Source organism: Sesamum indicum, linkage group LG5 (genome assembly GCF_026168435.1).
Source record: "Sesamum indicum cultivar Baizhima isolate 11 linkage group LG5, ASM2616843v1, whole genome shotgun sequence".
Classification (NCBI taxonomy): domain Eukaryota; kingdom Viridiplantae; phylum Streptophyta; class Magnoliopsida; order Lamiales; family Pedaliaceae; genus Sesamum; species Sesamum indicum.
The window spans coordinates 18,471,974-18,492,050 of NC_142661.1; the positions used below are offsets into that span (position 1 = coordinate 18,471,974).

General features: G+C 35.3%; 3 protein-coding genes across 4 annotated transcripts; all 3 read right to left on the reverse strand.

Moving 5' to 3' along the window:
• Positions 1-1,388: 1,388 nt before the first annotated feature.
• On the reverse strand, positions 1,389-9,237 carry LOC105161712 (exocyst complex component EXO70A1). The gene is made up of 12 exons (XM_011079501.3): positions 8,741-9,237; positions 8,498-8,593; positions 7,865-8,070; positions 6,163-6,402; positions 5,068-5,206; positions 4,769-4,981; positions 3,695-3,900; positions 3,251-3,448; positions 3,070-3,169; positions 1,957-2,183; positions 1,693-1,842; positions 1,389-1,606 (listed from the first exon to the last, which is right to left on the reverse strand). Exons 1-11 carry the CDS (start codon positions 8,900-8,902, stop codon positions 1,725-1,727), a joined length of 1,905 nt encoding a protein of 634 aa, XP_011077803.1. The 5' UTR covers positions 8,903-9,237; the 3' UTR covers positions 1,389-1,606; positions 1,693-1,724.
• A 1,958-nt stretch (positions 9,238-11,195) lies between these two features.
• LOC148788205 (uncharacterized) lies at positions 11,196-12,549 on the reverse strand. The gene has a single exon (XM_088880403.1). It carries the CDS (start codon positions 12,376-12,378, stop codon positions 11,536-11,538), a length of 843 nt encoding a protein of 280 aa, XP_088736529.1. The 5' UTR covers positions 12,379-12,549; the 3' UTR covers positions 11,196-11,535.
• A 2,476-nt stretch (positions 12,550-15,025) lies between these two features.
• LOC105161714 (receptor protein kinase TMK1) lies at positions 15,026-18,324 on the reverse strand. 2 transcript variants are annotated; one of them, XM_088880847.1, is made up of 3 exons: positions 18,097-18,323; positions 15,744-18,026; positions 15,026-15,632 (listed from the first exon to the last, which is right to left on the reverse strand). In XM_088880847.1, exons 2-3 carry the CDS (start codon positions 17,821-17,823, stop codon positions 15,124-15,126), a joined length of 2,589 nt encoding a protein of 862 aa, XP_088736973.1. In that variant the 5' UTR covers positions 17,824-18,026; positions 18,097-18,323; the 3' UTR covers positions 15,026-15,123. The 2 variants fall into 2 exon arrangements, with proteins under 2 accessions (XP_088736973.1, XP_011077805.1); XM_011079503.3 differs by having other exon boundaries at positions 15,744-18,324.
• Between the last annotated feature and the right edge of the window lie 1,753 nt (positions 18,325-20,077).

The window sequence follows — 20,077 nt, forward strand, 5'->3', positions numbered from 1 at the left end:
AGCTAATTTAGCCGAAAAATTGCATTTTAATTTCCAATCAAATTGACCGAAAAGGAACTAAAATTTGTTAATTTTTTAAAATTATAGGATTAAATTACAAAAATTAATTTGTAAAGGACTAAAAATGTCACAACTTCTAAGTTATGACTAAATTTGCATTTTTTTTCCCAATACTCCCTCCATTAAGCTATATTGGTTCTATATCTCTAAGGCCTGTTTTACTTTGCAATACAAGTTATTTAAGTGACAGGATTAAAAGAAAATTGTATTAATTATAATATATTTATTTAGGCAGTTTGAGTTATTTGATCCAAACAATAATTAGATTGGGCATTTCAATTAGAAACGGACATCCATAATGCAAAGTGAACACTTTATTTGACCGTAGGCGTATTACGTTGTTTGTACAACCTAGTAATGAAAAAAACAGGGCCTAATCAGTTAACTTAATTATTTAATCATATAATAAAAATTAATTATGCTTAATTCTTTAATAGATAATTGGTCCATTAATCAGTTAATTTTATTATTTTTAATCCTGACAATATTAATTTTAAAAATTAGTTTAAATAAATATTGAATAATAATAATAAAGAAAAAATTACACTAGTTGTATCTTGTTGGTAGTATGCCCTTTGTACTATGTAAGGTGCCTTGCCCTTGGGCTTGATGGCCTCAAATGAAGGGCGGGAACTAATGCCAAACAAAGTACCAGAAGAATAAAATGAAATAGCTAAGGCACCGATGTATATCGTGTTATATATTAGTACCACATTCATGCATTTTTAAATTCTAATATTATTTAATCATACTTTCTAATTTATGCAATCTACTTTTAATTTAAATATTTTTTTAAAAAAAAGAAATACATAACAATTATACATTAATGTAACACTAATACAAAGGGCGATAAAAGATCTGCATCTGACCAAATGAGGATTTTGTTTTGCAATAAAGAATTGTATTTATATTGAAAAGAAGAACAATCTGTTGCATCACTAGGAGCATTCTTTGAAAATCAGATCTCAATCTTATTAGACCTCATTTCAAGTTTGGATCAAGTTGAGGGCAGTTCATCCTCTTTTGGCTTGATCTGATGAGAGAGAAAAATGAAAAGATGGGCAGCTCAAGAAATGAAGAAAAAAAGGTTCTTTCTTTCAGTTCTGATGGTGTGTGCATCATGCTGCTTTTGTTGTACAAGTTTGGCAGCCTCTGCCTCACCCACATAATACTTTTGTTCTTTACTACCTTCTGCCATTTGATAATAAATCTTCACCTGCCCATTTATAGTTTCTCAACTTCCCTACAAAAAGACAAAGACCCCCCTTGATTTTTATCTTCTTGCATTCTAACTGAACTTCTAAGATAAATGAAGTGCAAAACCTGCCTTCTTGTGACATAATAACTTTATTCCCTGAAGTACTTCCACAAACAAGGAAAAGAGATGAGTGAATCATGGTACACATTCACAAGTTTGCTGCAGGCTAGGCTTAAACTAGAAATAATGAAAAATAGGAACGGTACTCCAAACCATATGAGAAAGCACATTGCACCAGGCTAACTAGTTTGCAGACGCGGATAGGCAGAGTGCCGACTTAACTTTCATCTGTACGGGAAACAGGTGCAGTGAGGAGGATTTTATTTTGTCTGCAGTAATTATTGGTCACGATGACATTTAAAGTAAAATCTTACTTATAATACACGAATGCGTAGTTCATAAGAATTTATCGCCTTGGTTCATTCCACGTCTTTCCTTCAAAGAACTCTGCCAGCATTCTTTCAAGATCTTCTGGAGTATATCTGATATACTTCTGTGGATTTTTTCCACCCTCAATCATAGGCCTAAGACAAATAAAATTTAAGCACTCTGATCAGCTCACAGATAAAGTGAAAGGTACAATCTTAGAAAAAGATCAATATGCAGAAAATAGGAGCCTATTGGAAGAGAATACACACCCAAAGCGTCTAATGAAAGACCTATATGCAGGCAGAAGAACCTCAGCAACTGCGAGTCTCAGAGACTCTCGTAACTCACTGTCTGGAACGGTCCATTGAGATTGCCTCTGATGAATCTCCTCAAATAGCAAGTTGAAGTTTTTGAACCTGTCTTTCACCATTTGCCTGGAAACACCAGCCACATCAGATGGCTGGGAGGCTCCCTGAATTGAGAGACACTGAAGAATCTGCATATAGCAATTTTCCAGCAAAAGAAAACACTGTAAGCATATGTGGTCCGAGGAAGCTACTACCTAGTTGAAATCTGCTAGATGTTTTTACCAAATTAAAATGAAGCAGATAGAGAAACTAGAACATGCATCTAGCAATAAAACTCAGGCTTTGGTGCTATCTTGAAGCACCAATGCTCATGCTGGTCGTTCAGTTATCAAATACATTGGCGAATCAAAACGTGAGTCTGAACGCAGCAGGGAACAGCAAGGCGTCCAATACTGCTGCCCCTTTCCACTTGAAAATGAAATTGGAAAAAAAAGCAGAAAATTTAAGTGGAGAAATTTAATAATGAAATAAACTAAAACTGATCCTCCTTTTTCTTCCCCCACTGTCTGCTGAATCTTTCCATCCGGAGAGAAAAATGGATAAATAAGAACAAAAATGTGAGGCACCATAAATTGCTCAACAATTAAGCCTGATAAAAATTACCACAAAAAATAATAATAATAATAATAATAATTGTCTAGGCAAAGCAAATATTTAATAACATTGGGGATAGTCAGCCTTAAATATAGTTTCAGTAACAGAAACTTCAATGTTACACGTTATTTGGAAATAAATGGTGCAAGCAATGGATAACATGTACTTATCTTTGAGTAACAGGCACTTCAATGTGAATTACATTGCAGCTTGCTTATTAACTAAATATAGCATGAGTTATTGTAACAAGAAAGAATAGAACAAGGACATGTCACATAGATTCAATACTTATGATATTGGTTGCACTTAGTACTGAACTTCGGTGAGTATGCATGATAATTTTTTGTGATAATGATATTGCAATAATTATTAAACCCTGCATATGCATGAACTAAATATTTTGTGATAATGATATTACACCTTAGACCAAGCAATCCTCTTGTACTGGTTTGCATGCTGCTGGACAACTCGTCTATGTATTTGCACCCAGTCATCACCAAGTAGATCCTTTGCCTCTGACCTTGATAACAAAATTTCAAGAAATTCAATTGTTATTCTGAAGTTTGTAGGGTAGATCATGCATAATATAAGCATCACGTACCTGCGCACAGATCTGACAATATAGTGCACATTGTTCATTAGAAATAGTTGAGTTAAAGCAGGATCTTTATATTGCTTGGATTTTCCATCAAGGTTACTCTGAAGAGCCTGCATTATCCTTGTTGTTATAGACGCCAAATGTTTTTCTGCATCACCATCATCAAATTCTCTAAAGAGTTGCTGTAGAGTTGAGTGATAGCTGAAAGTATAAAGACGAGAATAAGAATATGTAAATTGCGATCAGAAAAGCTTGACATAGCAAACTTGTGTTAAGTACTCGTGAAAAGGCATTCAGTCAGCAGAAGAAGACAAAACTGTTAAAATGTATGTGGAGAATAAGATATCTTGTAAATACAGGTCCACGAATTAGATGAAGAAAAGCCACCATTGACCATACATATACATAATGGAGATAAAGACATGAAGCTGGCCAAGGTACACTTACTCAAAAAGAAATTTCACGTAGTTAATCACATAGCTGGTTAAAGGATGGACTGTTCCATCAAGAACAGCAGTTTTCGTGGCATCTTTTTCAACTGCTTCCTCAAAATCACCAAAAGTTTCCTGAGCAGTCTGAGCTAGACGTTTTGTGAGGTTGACAGAAGATTCTCGCATTTCAACACAAAATTTACTTCCAAATATGATATCTATCTGTCAATGTCAGCAATAAATTAAAATGCCAAAGAAAAGAGGAAAAAGAAAACACAAAGTCGCTATGTAAGATTATTAAAATTCAATTATGAGCCCCACGTGGACAAGGATATACAGGCAAGATCCATGGTCATACTTTTACAGATAGCATTACGTGTGTAGATAAAATAAAAAGAAGGGATCAATGTTAATCTAGTGTTGTGGAAAGATCATCCCCACACAAGAATATAAGGAATCAGTTAGATGAGAAATGATTACATAAAATGCAGTTTTAGTACAAGGATGAGTAGTTACAGATAGGCAACCAGTAAAGATTAAATTAGATGTCTAAATGCAGATATGGAAATACAGAAAGGGAGTGAAAGCAAAGGATTCATGTAGCTGATCCCAGATAATATAGCATAGAGTTATGTTAATGCATTCAGTTGTTCAGCTGCCATACTGACTGAAAGAAGGCACAAATAGCATTAACACGGTTTCCCCATCTCTTGGAAAATGTAGCAAGCAGTCAGTTACAAAGATTGATGATACACTTGATAGGAAACCTAAAATAACATGTATGTCCCATAACAAGTTTGCTGAAAAGGAACGGATTGGCAGGCCTGATAAAACACTAGATTTTCAAGACTCCAAAAGTCTCCATATTCTGATTTCTGAGTTTACTCAAAGTAATGCACTGGAAAGTATTATTTTGAAATTATTATAAATTTCATTTTGGTATGCTGGACAGATGCACATGCAATAAGAACTTTTTGCATATGGTCCAATTAAGATAAAGAAGGAAAAGACAAGTTCATAAGCCAATGAATGTCTTAAACCAAGAGAACCAGGGTTTGATGACACCTATGAACTGCTAATTTCCTCATACCTCTGTCTGAAGTTCTCGCATTATCTCGTACATGTCCAGGAGGACAAACAGCTTTTCAGGTGATCTTTTGCTCTTAGCAATTGCTTCTCCAAAACTGAGGAGCACAGATACACTGTTTGCTGTAACATCAGCAAAACACTGATCCCTAAGAGTATCATGACCCACAAAAATCGCATCACATACTTTCTTTTCACCAGCAAACAGAAGTTTGACCTGTTCCATACAAATATAATGTATGGTGAAAGAAGAAATTAGAAAGCAAATGAAAAGCAAAGTCCAGAATGTGTATAAACCCTTACAGCAATTCGCATATAATGAATCCAGTTTCCTATCTTTGCCTCTAGAACTTCCCATTGCATCTTTTGCACATCCTCTTTACCAAGCCTTTCAACACCTAGTTTCCTAAGAGTTTGTTCTAGTGCTGAAGACCGAGCTTCCCTAAAAGGAATGAATGCGATAACAATAACATCAGGATACATCTAACAATAGCGAAAAAGTAGTATGTATGTTCGGTTTGCCTCCCAAGGACATTCAAGTGAAAAACACGATTAGCTACAAATGATCTAAAGTCATAAATGGATTGAAGTTCTTGCTAACAAGGTGACTTAACAAAAACAGTTTTCGTATTCCTCATTTGCTTCCTCTTTTTATTCTTGCAGATGCAGTAGTATGTTCATCGCATTCCAACTGTTCATTTAAAAAGTCAGCAGCACTTAAGCTATATGGCACAAATATCTATTAGAATGTTAATCTATTGTGGTTGACTGATCAAGTTGATGTTACATTTCAATGAAATGTACTTTATTTTCTATCATATACATATTTACCTGCTAACCATGTAAAACCAGCATCTAGAAGTTCCACTCTATCAATAAACAAATTGGTTTATATGATAGACTACTTTAAAATTTTAAAGTAAATTGGGTTGAGCTGTGGAGAAGTGAAAACTAAAGTTGAGCTTGCTTTTGGATTTTTCCCATCTCATCTTACATCATCTCATGAAATATTATCCGTCTGGATATGCAATTGCTTGTGATAATTTTATAAAAAATATTAGAAATATATTTCACTATTCTTATAAAAATATCTCTTAACCATCACATCAACTAAATCATTACGATTTATTTCATATCTGAACATACATTCAAAAATATTGCCACCTCACCCAAATTCATCTCATATCATTTTTGTCATTGAAAAGAGATGAGATGACAAGTAATCACAATATATATTTCTATCTTATGTAGCTACATGCCAAATTCATAAAAATGTCATCTTCTTATCATGCTTGAAAACTTGACCACAAAAAATATAGACAGCTTTTCCAGATCATAACAGTAATAAAACAATCCTAGAAAACTACATCAAAATTAAATGAAAATCTATAAGACCACCTGTATATATTCATAACTGTCTGTTGGTGGCCGGCTTGAATCATTTGCTCAGCTATCTCATGTAGTAAAGGCAGAAGTTTGGCCGGAATAAGAGTTGGAAGTTGATAAACAACAGTTTCCTTATTTTGTTGCTCAGATGCTTTCTTTCCATTTGATTCACCATCACGAGGTGATCCACCTGTTGATGGCCTCATAGAGTTTGGCAGGCAGTCAAAAAGACGATCAGGTTCAACAGGTTTGCTGAAAATACATAGAAACATAACTTGCCAAATAAGTTATCTTAGTTTAATTATACCTACAATCAACCTTGATAATCATGTTAGAATCACAATTCCGATACCGAAAAATATCAGACAAACTGGAAATAACGTTGACAAGATAGCAAGTTCCGACTAAAAACAAACTCTAGCATAAATTCATTGATTTAACAAGTTTGCTTAAGCTAAGCACATTATTATTTGGCAAATAACAAATTTAATTGGTGATAAGCGCTTATTGGTTTCTTAACAAATACAAAACTAATGCCAGTCCCACAGAAACACACCAACCAGCTCAAAGATAAGTTGGAGCCTATTGGGACATTCAAGAAGAAGTTCACAGCCAACGAACAGAAATTTAAAGCCTAGTTTGAACGGAGTACCAACTCCCAAAAAAGAACAAAGTTGAGGCTGTGCAGCTATCAATACTATGGTCCAAGTATGAATGAAAGTCCAAGTTTTGCCCTAAATCCCAGTGACTCCTGAGGTTAAATGAGGACCAAACAAAGTGTGGCATTTCCTTATCGTCTAGGAAAAATTACACTTCTCAAACTCCAAAATGTGGATGCAAAAAGACAATGATATCTTCTAAATAAGTCACATCAATGCCAAATATACCACTTCAGGCAACCACCACTGGCAGCTTTATGGCAAACATAAGGCTGAATAGAACTTTTTATGAAATATCATGAATTAGTTGCCAAGGAACAAACATAAGGTTTTTTAGATCTAAATAGAGGCAAAACATATCGGCTCCAGAGACTATATATAGATGCCAAAATACTGAAACCATTGGACAGAGATTGATAGCCACAAAGGATAAAATAGAGGCAGGAAGAATTGAATTATGGGGCATAATGGTTCAAAATTTGCGTCATACTGGCACAACTCTGGACACGTAAAAAATTATGACGTGATGCCACGATAGAATATTTGTTATTAGGGGACCCTAACACTATGAGAAGAAACTCTAAAGGATTGAAGTTGTGATACTGATGCATGTTATCAACTGAGAACATAACCAAACGATATTCTATTTAGTAGCCTAATAAGTTAACCACACATTTCATAGAAGAAAATCATGAGTAGATGTCAAAAAAAGTCAATGAATAGTCTTCAATTATGATCGATCAACTAATACTAACCTTATTAAATGCAAGGAGAGATAATTTGTAATAAACCAAGCTCAAAGAGACTTCTAATGCAAAAAGGAGAAGTGAGCAAGAGGTTGCTAAACCACAAGCCTGGATATGATACATATTTGCAAGAGAAGAACATGGGTACGAAAGGTAGGGAGGTAGACACGTATATACAAAGATAGAGCCACAAAGGCCACAACTAAATTCATATTTCACTAGATACGACCATAAAGTTTACCACAACTGATCATATAAATTAAAGAAACAACAAGAGCTAAGTGGATGGTCACTATGTGATGGGCAAACCTGTATAAGGCAAGAAGCTGTCGTAATTCTTCTTCTAGTTTTATTACTGCCTTTCCAATTAAGTTATTGGCATGGTTGACCACCCCAATGCTACTCTTGATGCCTTTCTTTCCGCTAAAGAAACGGACAATACTCCTTAGTTGATCTACAGCTTCTAGGTAACTTTCCAAATCCTCATGAGGGCCCCTCAAGAGTTTAGCCTCTGCCTGAAATTGATGGTGCATTTACACACGATTTAAATTTGTAATACAGGATTCAAAATTCGTTTCCACCACAGATGTTTAAGAAAATCTTATGCAAAGTCTCCCTCAATTAATTGGCGTTTATTTGTTTATGATCGCGAGAATAATAGTAATCAAGATGATCAAACAGTACATCTAAAAAATAGAACTAGAGATGCATAGCTCACGACTTTCTAGTGATTATCAGAGTAATATCAAAATTCAAATCAAATTTATCAAGCACATATTCTGAGCTCGAGCTGGCTCAAAAATCTACTCGAGGCAAGCTGGGGTCTCAAATTCTTCTCATCAACTAGCCAGTCAATCACTTGTTTTCATTTATTTATTTAAAGAGAAAAAGAAAATGGAGAGATAAGAGGGGAAAAAAAAAAAAAAGAGGAGAGGACGGGACCTTGCGTGAGAGATCAAATTGACTAAGAATACCCTCGGCAGACTTGAGCGTCTTGTCGATGTTCTCATGCGCCCTCCTTATCGAATGCGTTTTCAACTAAACGAAATCCAGAGCGCAAAATCAAATAGACTTAAAAAAAAAAAAAAAAAAACATTCCACAAAATTAACCTAATATTTCCATGCACTTAACTCCGACACCAATATTTACAACAAATCACAGAAAAGTTGAAAGAAGAGGAATGCCTGCGTTGGGCGCATGGCGGTCTCGAGGGCGGAGAGGCGGTGGTCAAAGGAGCCGAGAATCGCCGCCATGTTATCCGTAATAGACTGCGTTTTCTGCATTGATTCTTTCATCAATGCCGCACGGTCGGTTAGGGTTTGAATTGTACCGGCGTATGCCGCCATCTTGGTAGTATTTTGAGGTGGTAAATTAGAGTATGTGATTATGTATCATTATCTGAAGCGGGCTTAGGGTTTTCTTCCACGGAATCACGAGGAACGGGAAACAAAACAAGCTGGGGAGCTATGGGTATGAATGAAATGACAGCTTATAGCCTGCCTTATATAGTTTTCCATCTCTATGTCCGTTGGGCGTGGCGCAGCGTCCTTGTCACGTGATCTCCACAAAAATAATTGTGCCCCTAATTTCTCTAAAAAGAGAAGAACGAATAACCTTTCTTTTCTATCTGTTAATTCTTATAAGTGCCCTACAGAAACTATAATGAATTTTTAAAAAATAAATTAAAATATGGGAGAGGAAAAAGAAAAATAAAATAATAATTTCTTGGGGAAATTAGGAAACAATGACATTTACGTACAAGAATAAATACGAAATTCTTTTTGAATATATTTGAGAAATGATATAGCAAAATTAATGTTTTTGATAATTTACTATGGAAAATAGTGTAGCTTTTCTTTTTATTAGTGATGGAAATCAATGTTTTGTTTTTTTGAAACAACACATATATAGTTATAATTCTGATATTGGTACTGGAGAAGTAGAAGGACCACTGATCAATCAAAGTGTTAGAAAATGTGTTTCAACCATTTTACTTGTTTTAGCCAAAATGTTTCCTTCCAAATTAACATCACAAAACCACTCAAACTTACAGAAAAACAGAATAAGAAATATGATTCTGCACCAACTACCATACCCTAAACTCTTCACGCTCAACTCCATACATACATATATTTAGTACCAGTACACAAATAATTGATCAACTCAGAACTTATTGGTTAAAATTGAGACTTAATAGTTGGGATGTATTCGGTGCAGTGGTGATGCCACCAACTATCAAACACAGGGTCGTGTGTTTCAAATCTCTTAAAATTGAGGTTTCATAATAAATTTGAAGTTATGAATTTGAATTATTATTAGACATGTGGATATATGTATCATTTTATGTGATTTTATCATGATGTATTATATGATTTGTAATTATATCACTATATTGATTAATTATTCATTTAATGAATTTTTATAATATTATTGTATTGATTGAACTAATATATTTTTAATTTTCTTGATGTGATTTACAAATTCTATAAAAATAAAAGTTTAATAATAACTATATTAATGACATGAAAAACATATAGATAGAGGAAAAGTAAAACTCGATGTATATGAAATCCCTCTAGAATTCAATTTTGTTTTCATTCAACATAGGGTGGAAAAGCGAAAGTATAAAGTCAAAAAAGCAAAAAAGTATATATATATATATATATATAGTTTATTTTGATTTACTCTATTGTCTCTCTCTCTATATATATATATAAATATAATTTTTTTCTCCATACCACCATTAATATCGTACATAATCACAAAAGAAAAGATAACAAAATCGTTGAAAAACCACTGGATCAAAGTCAATGATGAACATTTTTATTAATTAAAAATATTATTTTTCTTGATTGATAAATATTTAAATTTTTTATATACTAAAATTATATTTATAATATCAATTTATTTATATTCTAATACAAATGAAGAGAATGGTTATTCAATACAATTACAAAAACTAGTATTTTATTTCAATCTGTTTTTCTTGTACTAAATAAGTGAAAATATTTAATGTTTACTCTCCTTCCAATTATACCAATTAATTTCAAGTAAAACTATTATGATTCCTCCTCTTCCCCCTTTCACTTTCCTCTCTCTCTTTCTCACTTCAACTAAACAAATCCTAAGAAATAACTATAATTCACTGAATTTGTTAGTTATTGAATTATTAACAAAAAAAAATGAATACAAATTAATATTTATCCTCGATTGACTTGGTCAAACAAACATTGAAAATATCATTTCTCACATGCATTAACGTCTGAAGTTGTATACAGATAATTTGATTATAAAAAAAAATTGTTTGACATGCAATAAATAAGTAATAAATCAATCAGAAACAGATAAGGAGTTTTTATCCAAAATTTTTGTTAATATTATCAAATTTAATTAATTTTGACTAAGAGAGAAACTTATTTATTAAATAGAAGTAAATATCAAAGGTGGTAGATATAATTTTTTTAAAAACATGTAATTACATTAAATCTCAAAAAAGAATGTAATTATCCTTAATTTAAACAAAACTATTCTTAGTACCTATAACAGTAATTGCGTTTGAGATCACATCTTGATCTTGCTTATGGATAATTGTCCGTCCCTAACAATGAGTGAGGAGAAGAGCAAAGATAAGAATTAGAATTGTAGAACAAAGAGTTGCATTGGAATTTGAGTATGAAAGATAATTACTAGGAATCAACCTCTGGATTCTAAATGAGAAACACATTTCACAATTAATGCAAACCCCAAGGACCAATTTACAAATTTTACCATTCATCAATCAGCTAACTAATCAAACTTCAGAGTAGAGGCCTTGCAACAAAAGAGGTTTTGCCTGTAAACTGTACCTATTATCCGTATGCGGCTTACCGTGTGCCCACGATCACCTGATTTAACCGCTTCACATTCAACGCGGCTTTTTCCAGATTAATAGGTTTAACTATTTCTATTTTTATTTAAAGAAAAGAAATCGCCAAAGCTCTCAGGGAAGCGATTTGATAGGCCGATTAATCGGTCCTAACCGCGTCGTGAACCGAGTAATGACTGTGTCGTTAACGCAGGGATGGAACGGCGGCGTACCTCCGTTCTCCTTCGCGTACCAGCACTCCTCGCAGAAAGCCTTCTTGGTTTCATTTTTCGTCGTCAACCAAGCTGAATTAACACGATAGATATCCTCAATCGTCGGAAACGAATCAACGCTCAGATTCGGGTCCGAACCATGCTCCGAAGAGAAATTTGGTGAATTCGGAGTTCCTTTCGCCATTGCCATCTGATAATACTCCCTTTGGATCCTCAAGCTCTCCAGCCGGCCGTTCAAATCATCTAGTTGTAACCGACCGTTCAGGTCATCTAGCTCCGACTGGATAATATGATCGTAAAATGGCGTCGGTTGGTTCCTTCGTAGCAGAATCAGATTTTCCGGCACCGGATGAACCGAAGACCGAGATAACTCGACCTGGGGCAAGAAATTAGCGAAATCAACGCTGTTGATCATCCTCTCCCTGCGGTTCCTCGACTTCCGCGATCTTTTCAACACGACAAAGAAGCAACACTCCTTCTGGCGACATATCGAACCGAAATTGACCTTTCCGGTAACCGGGATTCTCCGGCGATCCTCCGAGAACGGCGCCTTGGGGTTCTTTTTCCGGTTAATGAGGTAAATTGAAATCTGATTGGGAGAGATGCCTATCTTTTCGCTTAACAACAGCTGAAAGCGCTTGTACTCCAACGACGGGTTAATTTTGACATCACCAATGTCCATCTCCCTCTCGCCGTCGAAGAACACCACGGGAAAAGCCCGCCCACCACCACCACTGTCCACCATGAAATCAGCTTTTAAGGAAACCGCGACAAATTCAAGTAAATTATACTAATTGACGAGACCAGAAAACACAAAGGGAGAGGAGGATGAGAAAAAAGGGTCCAGTAGTAGGAAGTGATGGAGGTTTTTATATAGAGAGGTCGAAGTGGGGTTTATTGGGGATACGGAAGGAATTAAAGTATAACTGTAAGGCCAGCCGGGGTATTTAATAATCTTGGAGCGGGATTACGTGGGGCAGCGAATAGCTTCGGGGGGACACTTTTTGGTAATTTCTTGGACTCCAAGCAAAAGCGTGGCCATAGTGTCAGACTGTCAGTCAGGTCCAGCGTGTTTGCGCTATTCTGAAGTTTTCCTTTCTGTTGATAAGGAATTTTCCTTAAACTGTAACTGCACTTCTGTTAGTATCATTCTTGGACGATCTTGCCCTCCGCTTTCAGAGATTTGACTAAAAGGTCCAAGTCTTTCCGAAAGGACTTGAATTTTGAAAGCGTATCACCGCAAGATTTCTCCTTTGGCAAGGGGATGACCACGCGGTTCAGGCGACTGTGGAAAGCCATAAGTCGTTACTCTTCTTAGGATTGAAATATTAATTGAAAATTCAATTTTCATTAAAATTGATGGTTAAAAATTCATTTAAATTCAATGAATTTGAATTAACAAACTAAACTTTGAAAAATATTTTTTTATAAATTTTTGCTATTCTTTTGAACTCGACTCGCGTTTAATTCAATTAAAGCTCGACGAAATCAATTAGATTAATAACCAAATTAAATTCAAACATAATTTTAAAAGTTGATAATAATTCAAACAAACTTAAAAAATGAGGTACTCGACTCGACTCGACTCGAATCATTTACAACTCTAACTTTTCTCCTTCCTTTTCATTCTCATTTCCACGAAAACTGATCTTTCTTTCTTTCTTTTTCTTTTTTGTAAATTTTTTATTAGGTGAAATGTATTGGTAGAATGAGAATGGGCACTAAAAACAAAACAAAATTACTTTTTTTTAAATTCAATAAACTTGCATATAACTAATAAATTATAATGTAAAATGAGATAACAACTTCAAAACGAAAAACGATATTCAATTACACATTGGCCCCACATTAGTAGTATGCATCTCAATTTTAAATTATAATTTAACTTAATTATATTTCTAATTTAAAAAAAATGCCGATCATAGAATGATAAATCAAAGTTAGCATGTAATTGATATGTAACACAAAAATGTGATAAAAAAATATATATATGTTATTTAAAAACATATAGAGACAAGTGAAAGATCCTTATTAGAAATATTTATATAACGCGTAAACACAATTATTCCATTCTCTTAATATAATCATGTGTTTTCATAGTTAGGGTTGGAGGGTCTAGTTTGAAATTTAGAAGAAAGCATTATGGTATTTGTTGCTATAAAACCTTATCATTCCACCAAAACAGAAAGAGCTATTCCAACAATGATGTTAAAAGTTGTCAACACAACCAAGGAGAGAAGCTTGTAGAATGATGTTTCAATGAAATCTTTCTTTTTATAACTCTATTTGATGCAGACTGAACATTTCATGCAAGTGATCAATGCATCTGGAAAGGAAATATGACACTGCTCCTTCTTTATGTTTTGGGTATATATCGCTATCAAGATCAAGATTTTCATTTTACCATAGCTTAAATATTTGGGGTTCATGGACGTGTAAATGGGTAGCTTATTTCATCCTCAAGAATCACAAGGAAATTGCGTTCAGATTAAGGATATCATATCATATCATCATCAACGTGGATTCCACAAAATGAGATCTTATTTCGGCATGTCGAATTATCTATCTTTTTCCTATATATAAAAGTTTGCTTGACGGATACCATAATTTCCATATTTTCAATTTTTAGGTACTTCTCAAACAGTCAAACAACAAGACTTTCCTGACTGACCATTCCAACCATTTGAAAGTGCACAAGACTATTGAATTCAATTTTCAAAACCATGTAACTACGGATTGATCATCAATGGGGTTAACATTAATCCAATTCACTGTAAGGAAACACCGATCAAAACATTTTAGCCGGAAAGGGTTTCAATCTTACTCAATACAAATATATGATGGATGCATATTACACTTCTTATAGTAAGAGTGATCAATCACGTTACACCGACTAATCATATGATAAGTGTAATTATACTTATTATGTAATTAGACGAAATTACACATTCAGTCCTATAAACTGAATTTCGTATGTTTTTAGGGAAGTTATACGTTTTCCAGCTCGTCTTTCTCTTATTCCCTATTCCTTTACCTCTCAAGTCGCAGTTTTTAAATCGTATATATTTTACCTTAGAAATTAGTACGGTGGTGTCAATAACCTCTGTTTATAAATGTAGAGGGCATTCTTTTTAATATTAGCATAGATCATATATACTAACAATCGAAATATACCCGGTATGAATGTGCACAAAATTTTATTAGATTTATTCAATCAAATAAGATAGGAAAGTGAGGTTGTTATTTGTAAACAAAATATAAGTATAGGTAAGAACATTTTAATGGACTCACCTCGAGAGTTGAGACTTAATAAATCGTACAGATAAATATGAGTGTGTGTGTGTGTGTGTGTAGGATTTAAAAATCATTATGGATTTTGATGGGATATCATATAGCTAAGTATGTTTGCATTATGATTACCAGCAGTTGAAAAAATAGCATTATCTACATCGATCAAAACATACAAAGACAGCAGAACAGGAGACCAAATCTAACGGCCATCAGCTGAACTGAAGGACTCTGCGAATCCAGCAGGCCTAGCAGGGATGCTACCCTTACTATCCTCAAGCTCCACACAGCTCACTTCTTTCCCTTCAGCTTCTTTCCAATCCTTCACCATCTGCTTCAGTGGAAGGCTATAATCAATACCGCAATACTCTTCCGTATCATCACGGTGTGGCTTCCACTTCTCGACGAGAGAGGCCAGCACGTTCACTGCATGGCCCATGTCGGGTCGTTGCCCGGGCTCCCTTGCCGTGCAGTGGCCAGCAAGTTCGGAGATAATGGAGATGCTCTCAAATGTTTCGTCTTTCATGTCTAGAGCTGAGTCTATTGCAGCCGTTAGTGCCTCTTTGCTTGATTTGATTTGCCAGAACCATGCAACCAGGTACCGGCTTTCCTCTGGTCTGCCCTCATCTAGTGCCATCATTCCGGTTAGTAGCTCTATCAGCACCACCCCGAAACTGAATACATCTGCTTTCGTTGTGATTTTGCCTGTAACTGGATGATCATGCAGCCATGTGAAATGAAAGTTTCAAGATCATCGTTATGTCAGTTTAAACAGAGAATGAATCATGTAAAACACATGTATTGTCTGTCAGAATTCTTTACCAGCATATTCGGGTGCTAGATATCCAAAAGTTCCAGCCAGTCGGGTTGCCACGGATTTCTGTGATCCATCAGGAGCGAGCTTAACTAAACCAAAATCTGATACTTTTGCTCGAAAATCATCACCAAGTAAGATGTTTGAAGATTTGAGGTCTCTGTGAATGAAACTCTGATGAGCTAGAGTGTGAAGGTACTCCATTCCTCTAGCAACATCGAGGGCAATATTTAGCCTTCTCTTCCAAGAGAGAGGTTCTAGCTGCAGTTTCTTCCAGTGGAAAAGATGGTTGCTCAGAGGCCCCTGAGGCATATACTCGTAAGCCAGGATTCTTTCGTTCCCTGCAATCGAGTATCCCAAAAGAGAAACTAAATGCCTGTGACGAACTTTAGAAAGTACATCAATTTCTGAACGAAATTCATCCAAAGCCTTGTTGCTAATAACACCAGCTTCCATTCTTTTCACTGCTATTTTGGTTCCATCGTCCAATTCTCCTCTGTAAACTACGCCAAAACCACCACGACCAAGTTCGTTCTCAGCAGCAAAGTTCTTGGTCACATTCCGAAGAACTTGAATCGATATGACCAGGTTTCCAGCCTCAATCACGTGAGAATCAGTGCTGTTTACGCTTGCAGAACCACAAGTTGTCAAGGAAGAAGTGCTTCTGTTTGTATTATCCGCAACCACAATCTTGACTGTGTTATCTGAATCTGATAAGTCTCGTGGATGAATCACGAGGGAGCTTGGAGCAGGGGGTCTATCCTTCCTATTTTTCCAGAAATAAATTGAAAGTGGCAAAACCAAACAAACCAGAATGGCAAAGATGGCAACAGGGGTCACAACTACAAGCAACTTAAAACTGTCGGAATGTTTCTCTCCAATGGCTTCATATGTGGGACTGGTAGAGTCGGGATTCAGACCGGTGCTTGATGAAGATGGGACAGGAGACGATGGCAAGTCCTTAGATGATGTGTTATTACTTTGAGAAGGAAATTCTTTGGAGGAATTGGAATGTAATAGAGGGTTTTCATCTAGGATAAGCTTTACTTTGCTACCAAATCTCGGAATAGGAGGAGAAATGTTGTTTTGGCTCAAATTCAACAGGACCAAAGATTTCAAATTAGTCCAACTTGAAGGAATTGGACCAGATAGATTGTTAGACTGCAGATATACACGAGTTAGGGAATCAAGGGCTGCAATTGAAGGGCTTAATGTACCAGAAAGCATAGAGTTGGGCAAGTTTATGATGATCACTTTTCCATTTTGATCACACCCAACTCCAAGCCAAGATTCTCTACACGGGTTATTGCCCGACCATGATCCAACTAGCCTGGACGGATAATTCACCCCATCAAGAAACTCTAACAGGGCCATAACATCCGGAGCACACACAGCTCTTGGATTGGGAAGACAAAACAGGTTTGATCCATAAGTAGCACTAACAGCCTTGAATCTTGGTATAGGACCCATGAAATGATTGTTATTCAAATCCAAATAAGCTAATGCCATATTTGCCAAACTAGCAGGAATTAAACCAACAAGATCATTGCCATTGAGATTGAGATCCTTCAAAGAAACTAAATGACTTATGTCGTCGGGGATTTTACCCGAAAATCGGTTCCGTTGCAGCCAGAGACTAGTGAGTGACTCCATTCTTGCAACTACGTCAATGGGACCAGTCATACCACCAGACTGTCCATTCAACCAAAGTATCCTCAGCAAGGAGCCCTTGAAGCTCTCAGGAATGCCCCCTGTCAGCCGGTTCAGCGACAACTTCAAAACCTCCAAAGATGACATAAACCCCAAGAACTCAGGCAGAGGACCAGCCAAATTAGACCTCACAAGACTAAGATTTTTCAAGTGGGCTGAACCCTGCAAGTCAGAAGGCAATGACCAGCCAGTTGTGGAGTTCAAAGGGTTATCATCTAATGCCAACACCTCCAAGTTCACAAGCCCCTTAAAGAAATCTGACGGAATTGCCTCAAAGTTGTTGTAATCCAAGAAAGCATACCTCAACTCAGACAACCCACTAAAAGATGGCAACTTCCCACTAAACTGGTTATGCTGAAGGCCAAGATTCTGCAACATAGACAACTGATTGAAATTCTGAGGCAAAGGGCCCTTCAAGCCCAGCCCTCTAACCTGAATCTGTGAAACTCTGCTTCCAGAACAGAAGATGTGAGGCCAATTCGGAGGACCGCATGGGTCATCTCCATTGTCAGGCCAGTTCAAGAGCTCTCCGTTTTCCAGACCTTCTTTAAACTCCTTGAGTATAGCTAAATCACTCGGGTCTGTAACACAATGAACAGATGAAACACAAAACAGGAAACTTGTGACAAGAATTGTCATTAGGGCACTTACCTCCATATCAAAAAATTTTGAAGCCAAGAAGCAGTTTTTACAAGTATTGAGAGTTGAAGAAGCGCTGGTTGAGAAATATGGCTGATGGGCTCTCTGTTTATTAGGATCAGAAGAGCCAAGAGAAGAGGCAGTGATGATTGGAGTGAGAAGAAATACTCCTCGCAATGTTGTGGCCTAAGCAAGAACAATGCAGACAAAATGTTAATCTGATGTCTGCTACTCTGCTTATTATGGTAGAAAAGTGTGGTAGTGTTATAATTTGGCTCATAAAATAATCAAAAGTTGCTTTTAAATTAAACATTTATTTATGCCTTCATTGAAGGTGAAGTGGGCAGTACTTCTTTTCTTCTCAAAATCCATGAAAACTGTAATGAAATCTTGAAATATTTTGAATTTACATAACAACTAGTTACTATTTTACTGATCTGAGTTGTCCAACCCCAACAAGATGCATTCATGATCACATTCAACTAATTAAAGCTCAAGAACTCTCAGCTCATTAACTATCTCTACATACCCCAATTTTCTCAGCTTGTCATCTCCAAAGCCTGTATTTACAAATAACGGAAAGGGATAAGTACGTTCACCTCTTTCATTTATGATCTATTTATACAAACTATTCTTATTTGTGTAATTATAAAAACCATATCTTATAGTCAAACATCAGATACAGTTTGTATAATAACATTGGCGTTGTCAGAAAATATATATTTATTTTTTCTAAAAATAAGAGTGATTTGTACAAATAAAACTGACATTTCTAATAGATGTATATATAATTTTATAAAATATAAAAATGGTATTATAAATAGACCACTATATCAGAAGACTACATGTAATTAATCCGAATAGTAAGGTGCATGATAAGGACTATCTCCTTCCCAATTCTACTCCTATAACTAGGTAAAATCACTTATTACAAGGCTACTCTCACCATATTGAGAAATTAATATTTTTATTAGAGGATGCTGCCCAATTACAATTCTCCTACGTACCCTTAACTTCAATGATCATCAATGCATTATAGCTAGTATTCGTGCCTGCTAAACTAATCTACCCTTAATACTTATGACTAATTATTTGCTTTTTCAAAAAAGAATTAAATTTGAGCCCAAGAATACAAGATCTCTTCGTTAATAGAAAGAAATTATGCAAATCCAACCAAATATTTTTTTTCTCCATGAATATCTATTCAATTATTAATTATTATCTCATAACATGCTTATAAGGAGAAATAGCATTTTTCCTCTCATTTTTTAGGACGAGAATACTTTTCGTCCCATTAATTGTAAAATTTGATTATTGGCCCCATAAAGTATTATTAAAATTTAGTTTTTTTGTCAAATAGTATTCAGCCACGTGCTTAACATATGTCTTTTCCATCAAGATATTAACGAAATATGACGAAATGGGTAAAAATAATATTTTTTGTGATTTTATGAGACCATTAACAAGAATTCCATAACTAATAAGATAAAAAAGTGTACTGACCAAAAAATATAGAACGAAAAATACAAAATTCCCTCCTTATAATATAAACAACTTTTTACAGTTTTATAACTCGATCACAATAAATAATAAAAATATAAATATGTGTGTGTGTGTGGGGTGTATGTGCAATTTGATCAATAATTCACCTTTTAACTCCAAAATTTAAGTTTCTAGAGGGGCCAATTTAAGATCTTCAAAATCTAATCCACGCACTATCTTTTATTTCTTAATTCGCAAAGAAATGTGCCAAATAAAGCATTTGGGAGTGGATATATAATACCCTTAATTAGGTTTGGAGTGGTGCAGCCACTGAGATTGGGACAAACTTGGCCCCCAATAATTATTACCTTATGCTTTTTGTTTGGACTATGCACCAATAATCAAGACCTAAGAGTAAAAAAAATTCAGATCCATTATTTTTATTTTACTTTTTTGAGGCACTTATATTGGCCTGACATTATTGCCCCCCCCCCCCCCCCCAAAAAAAAAA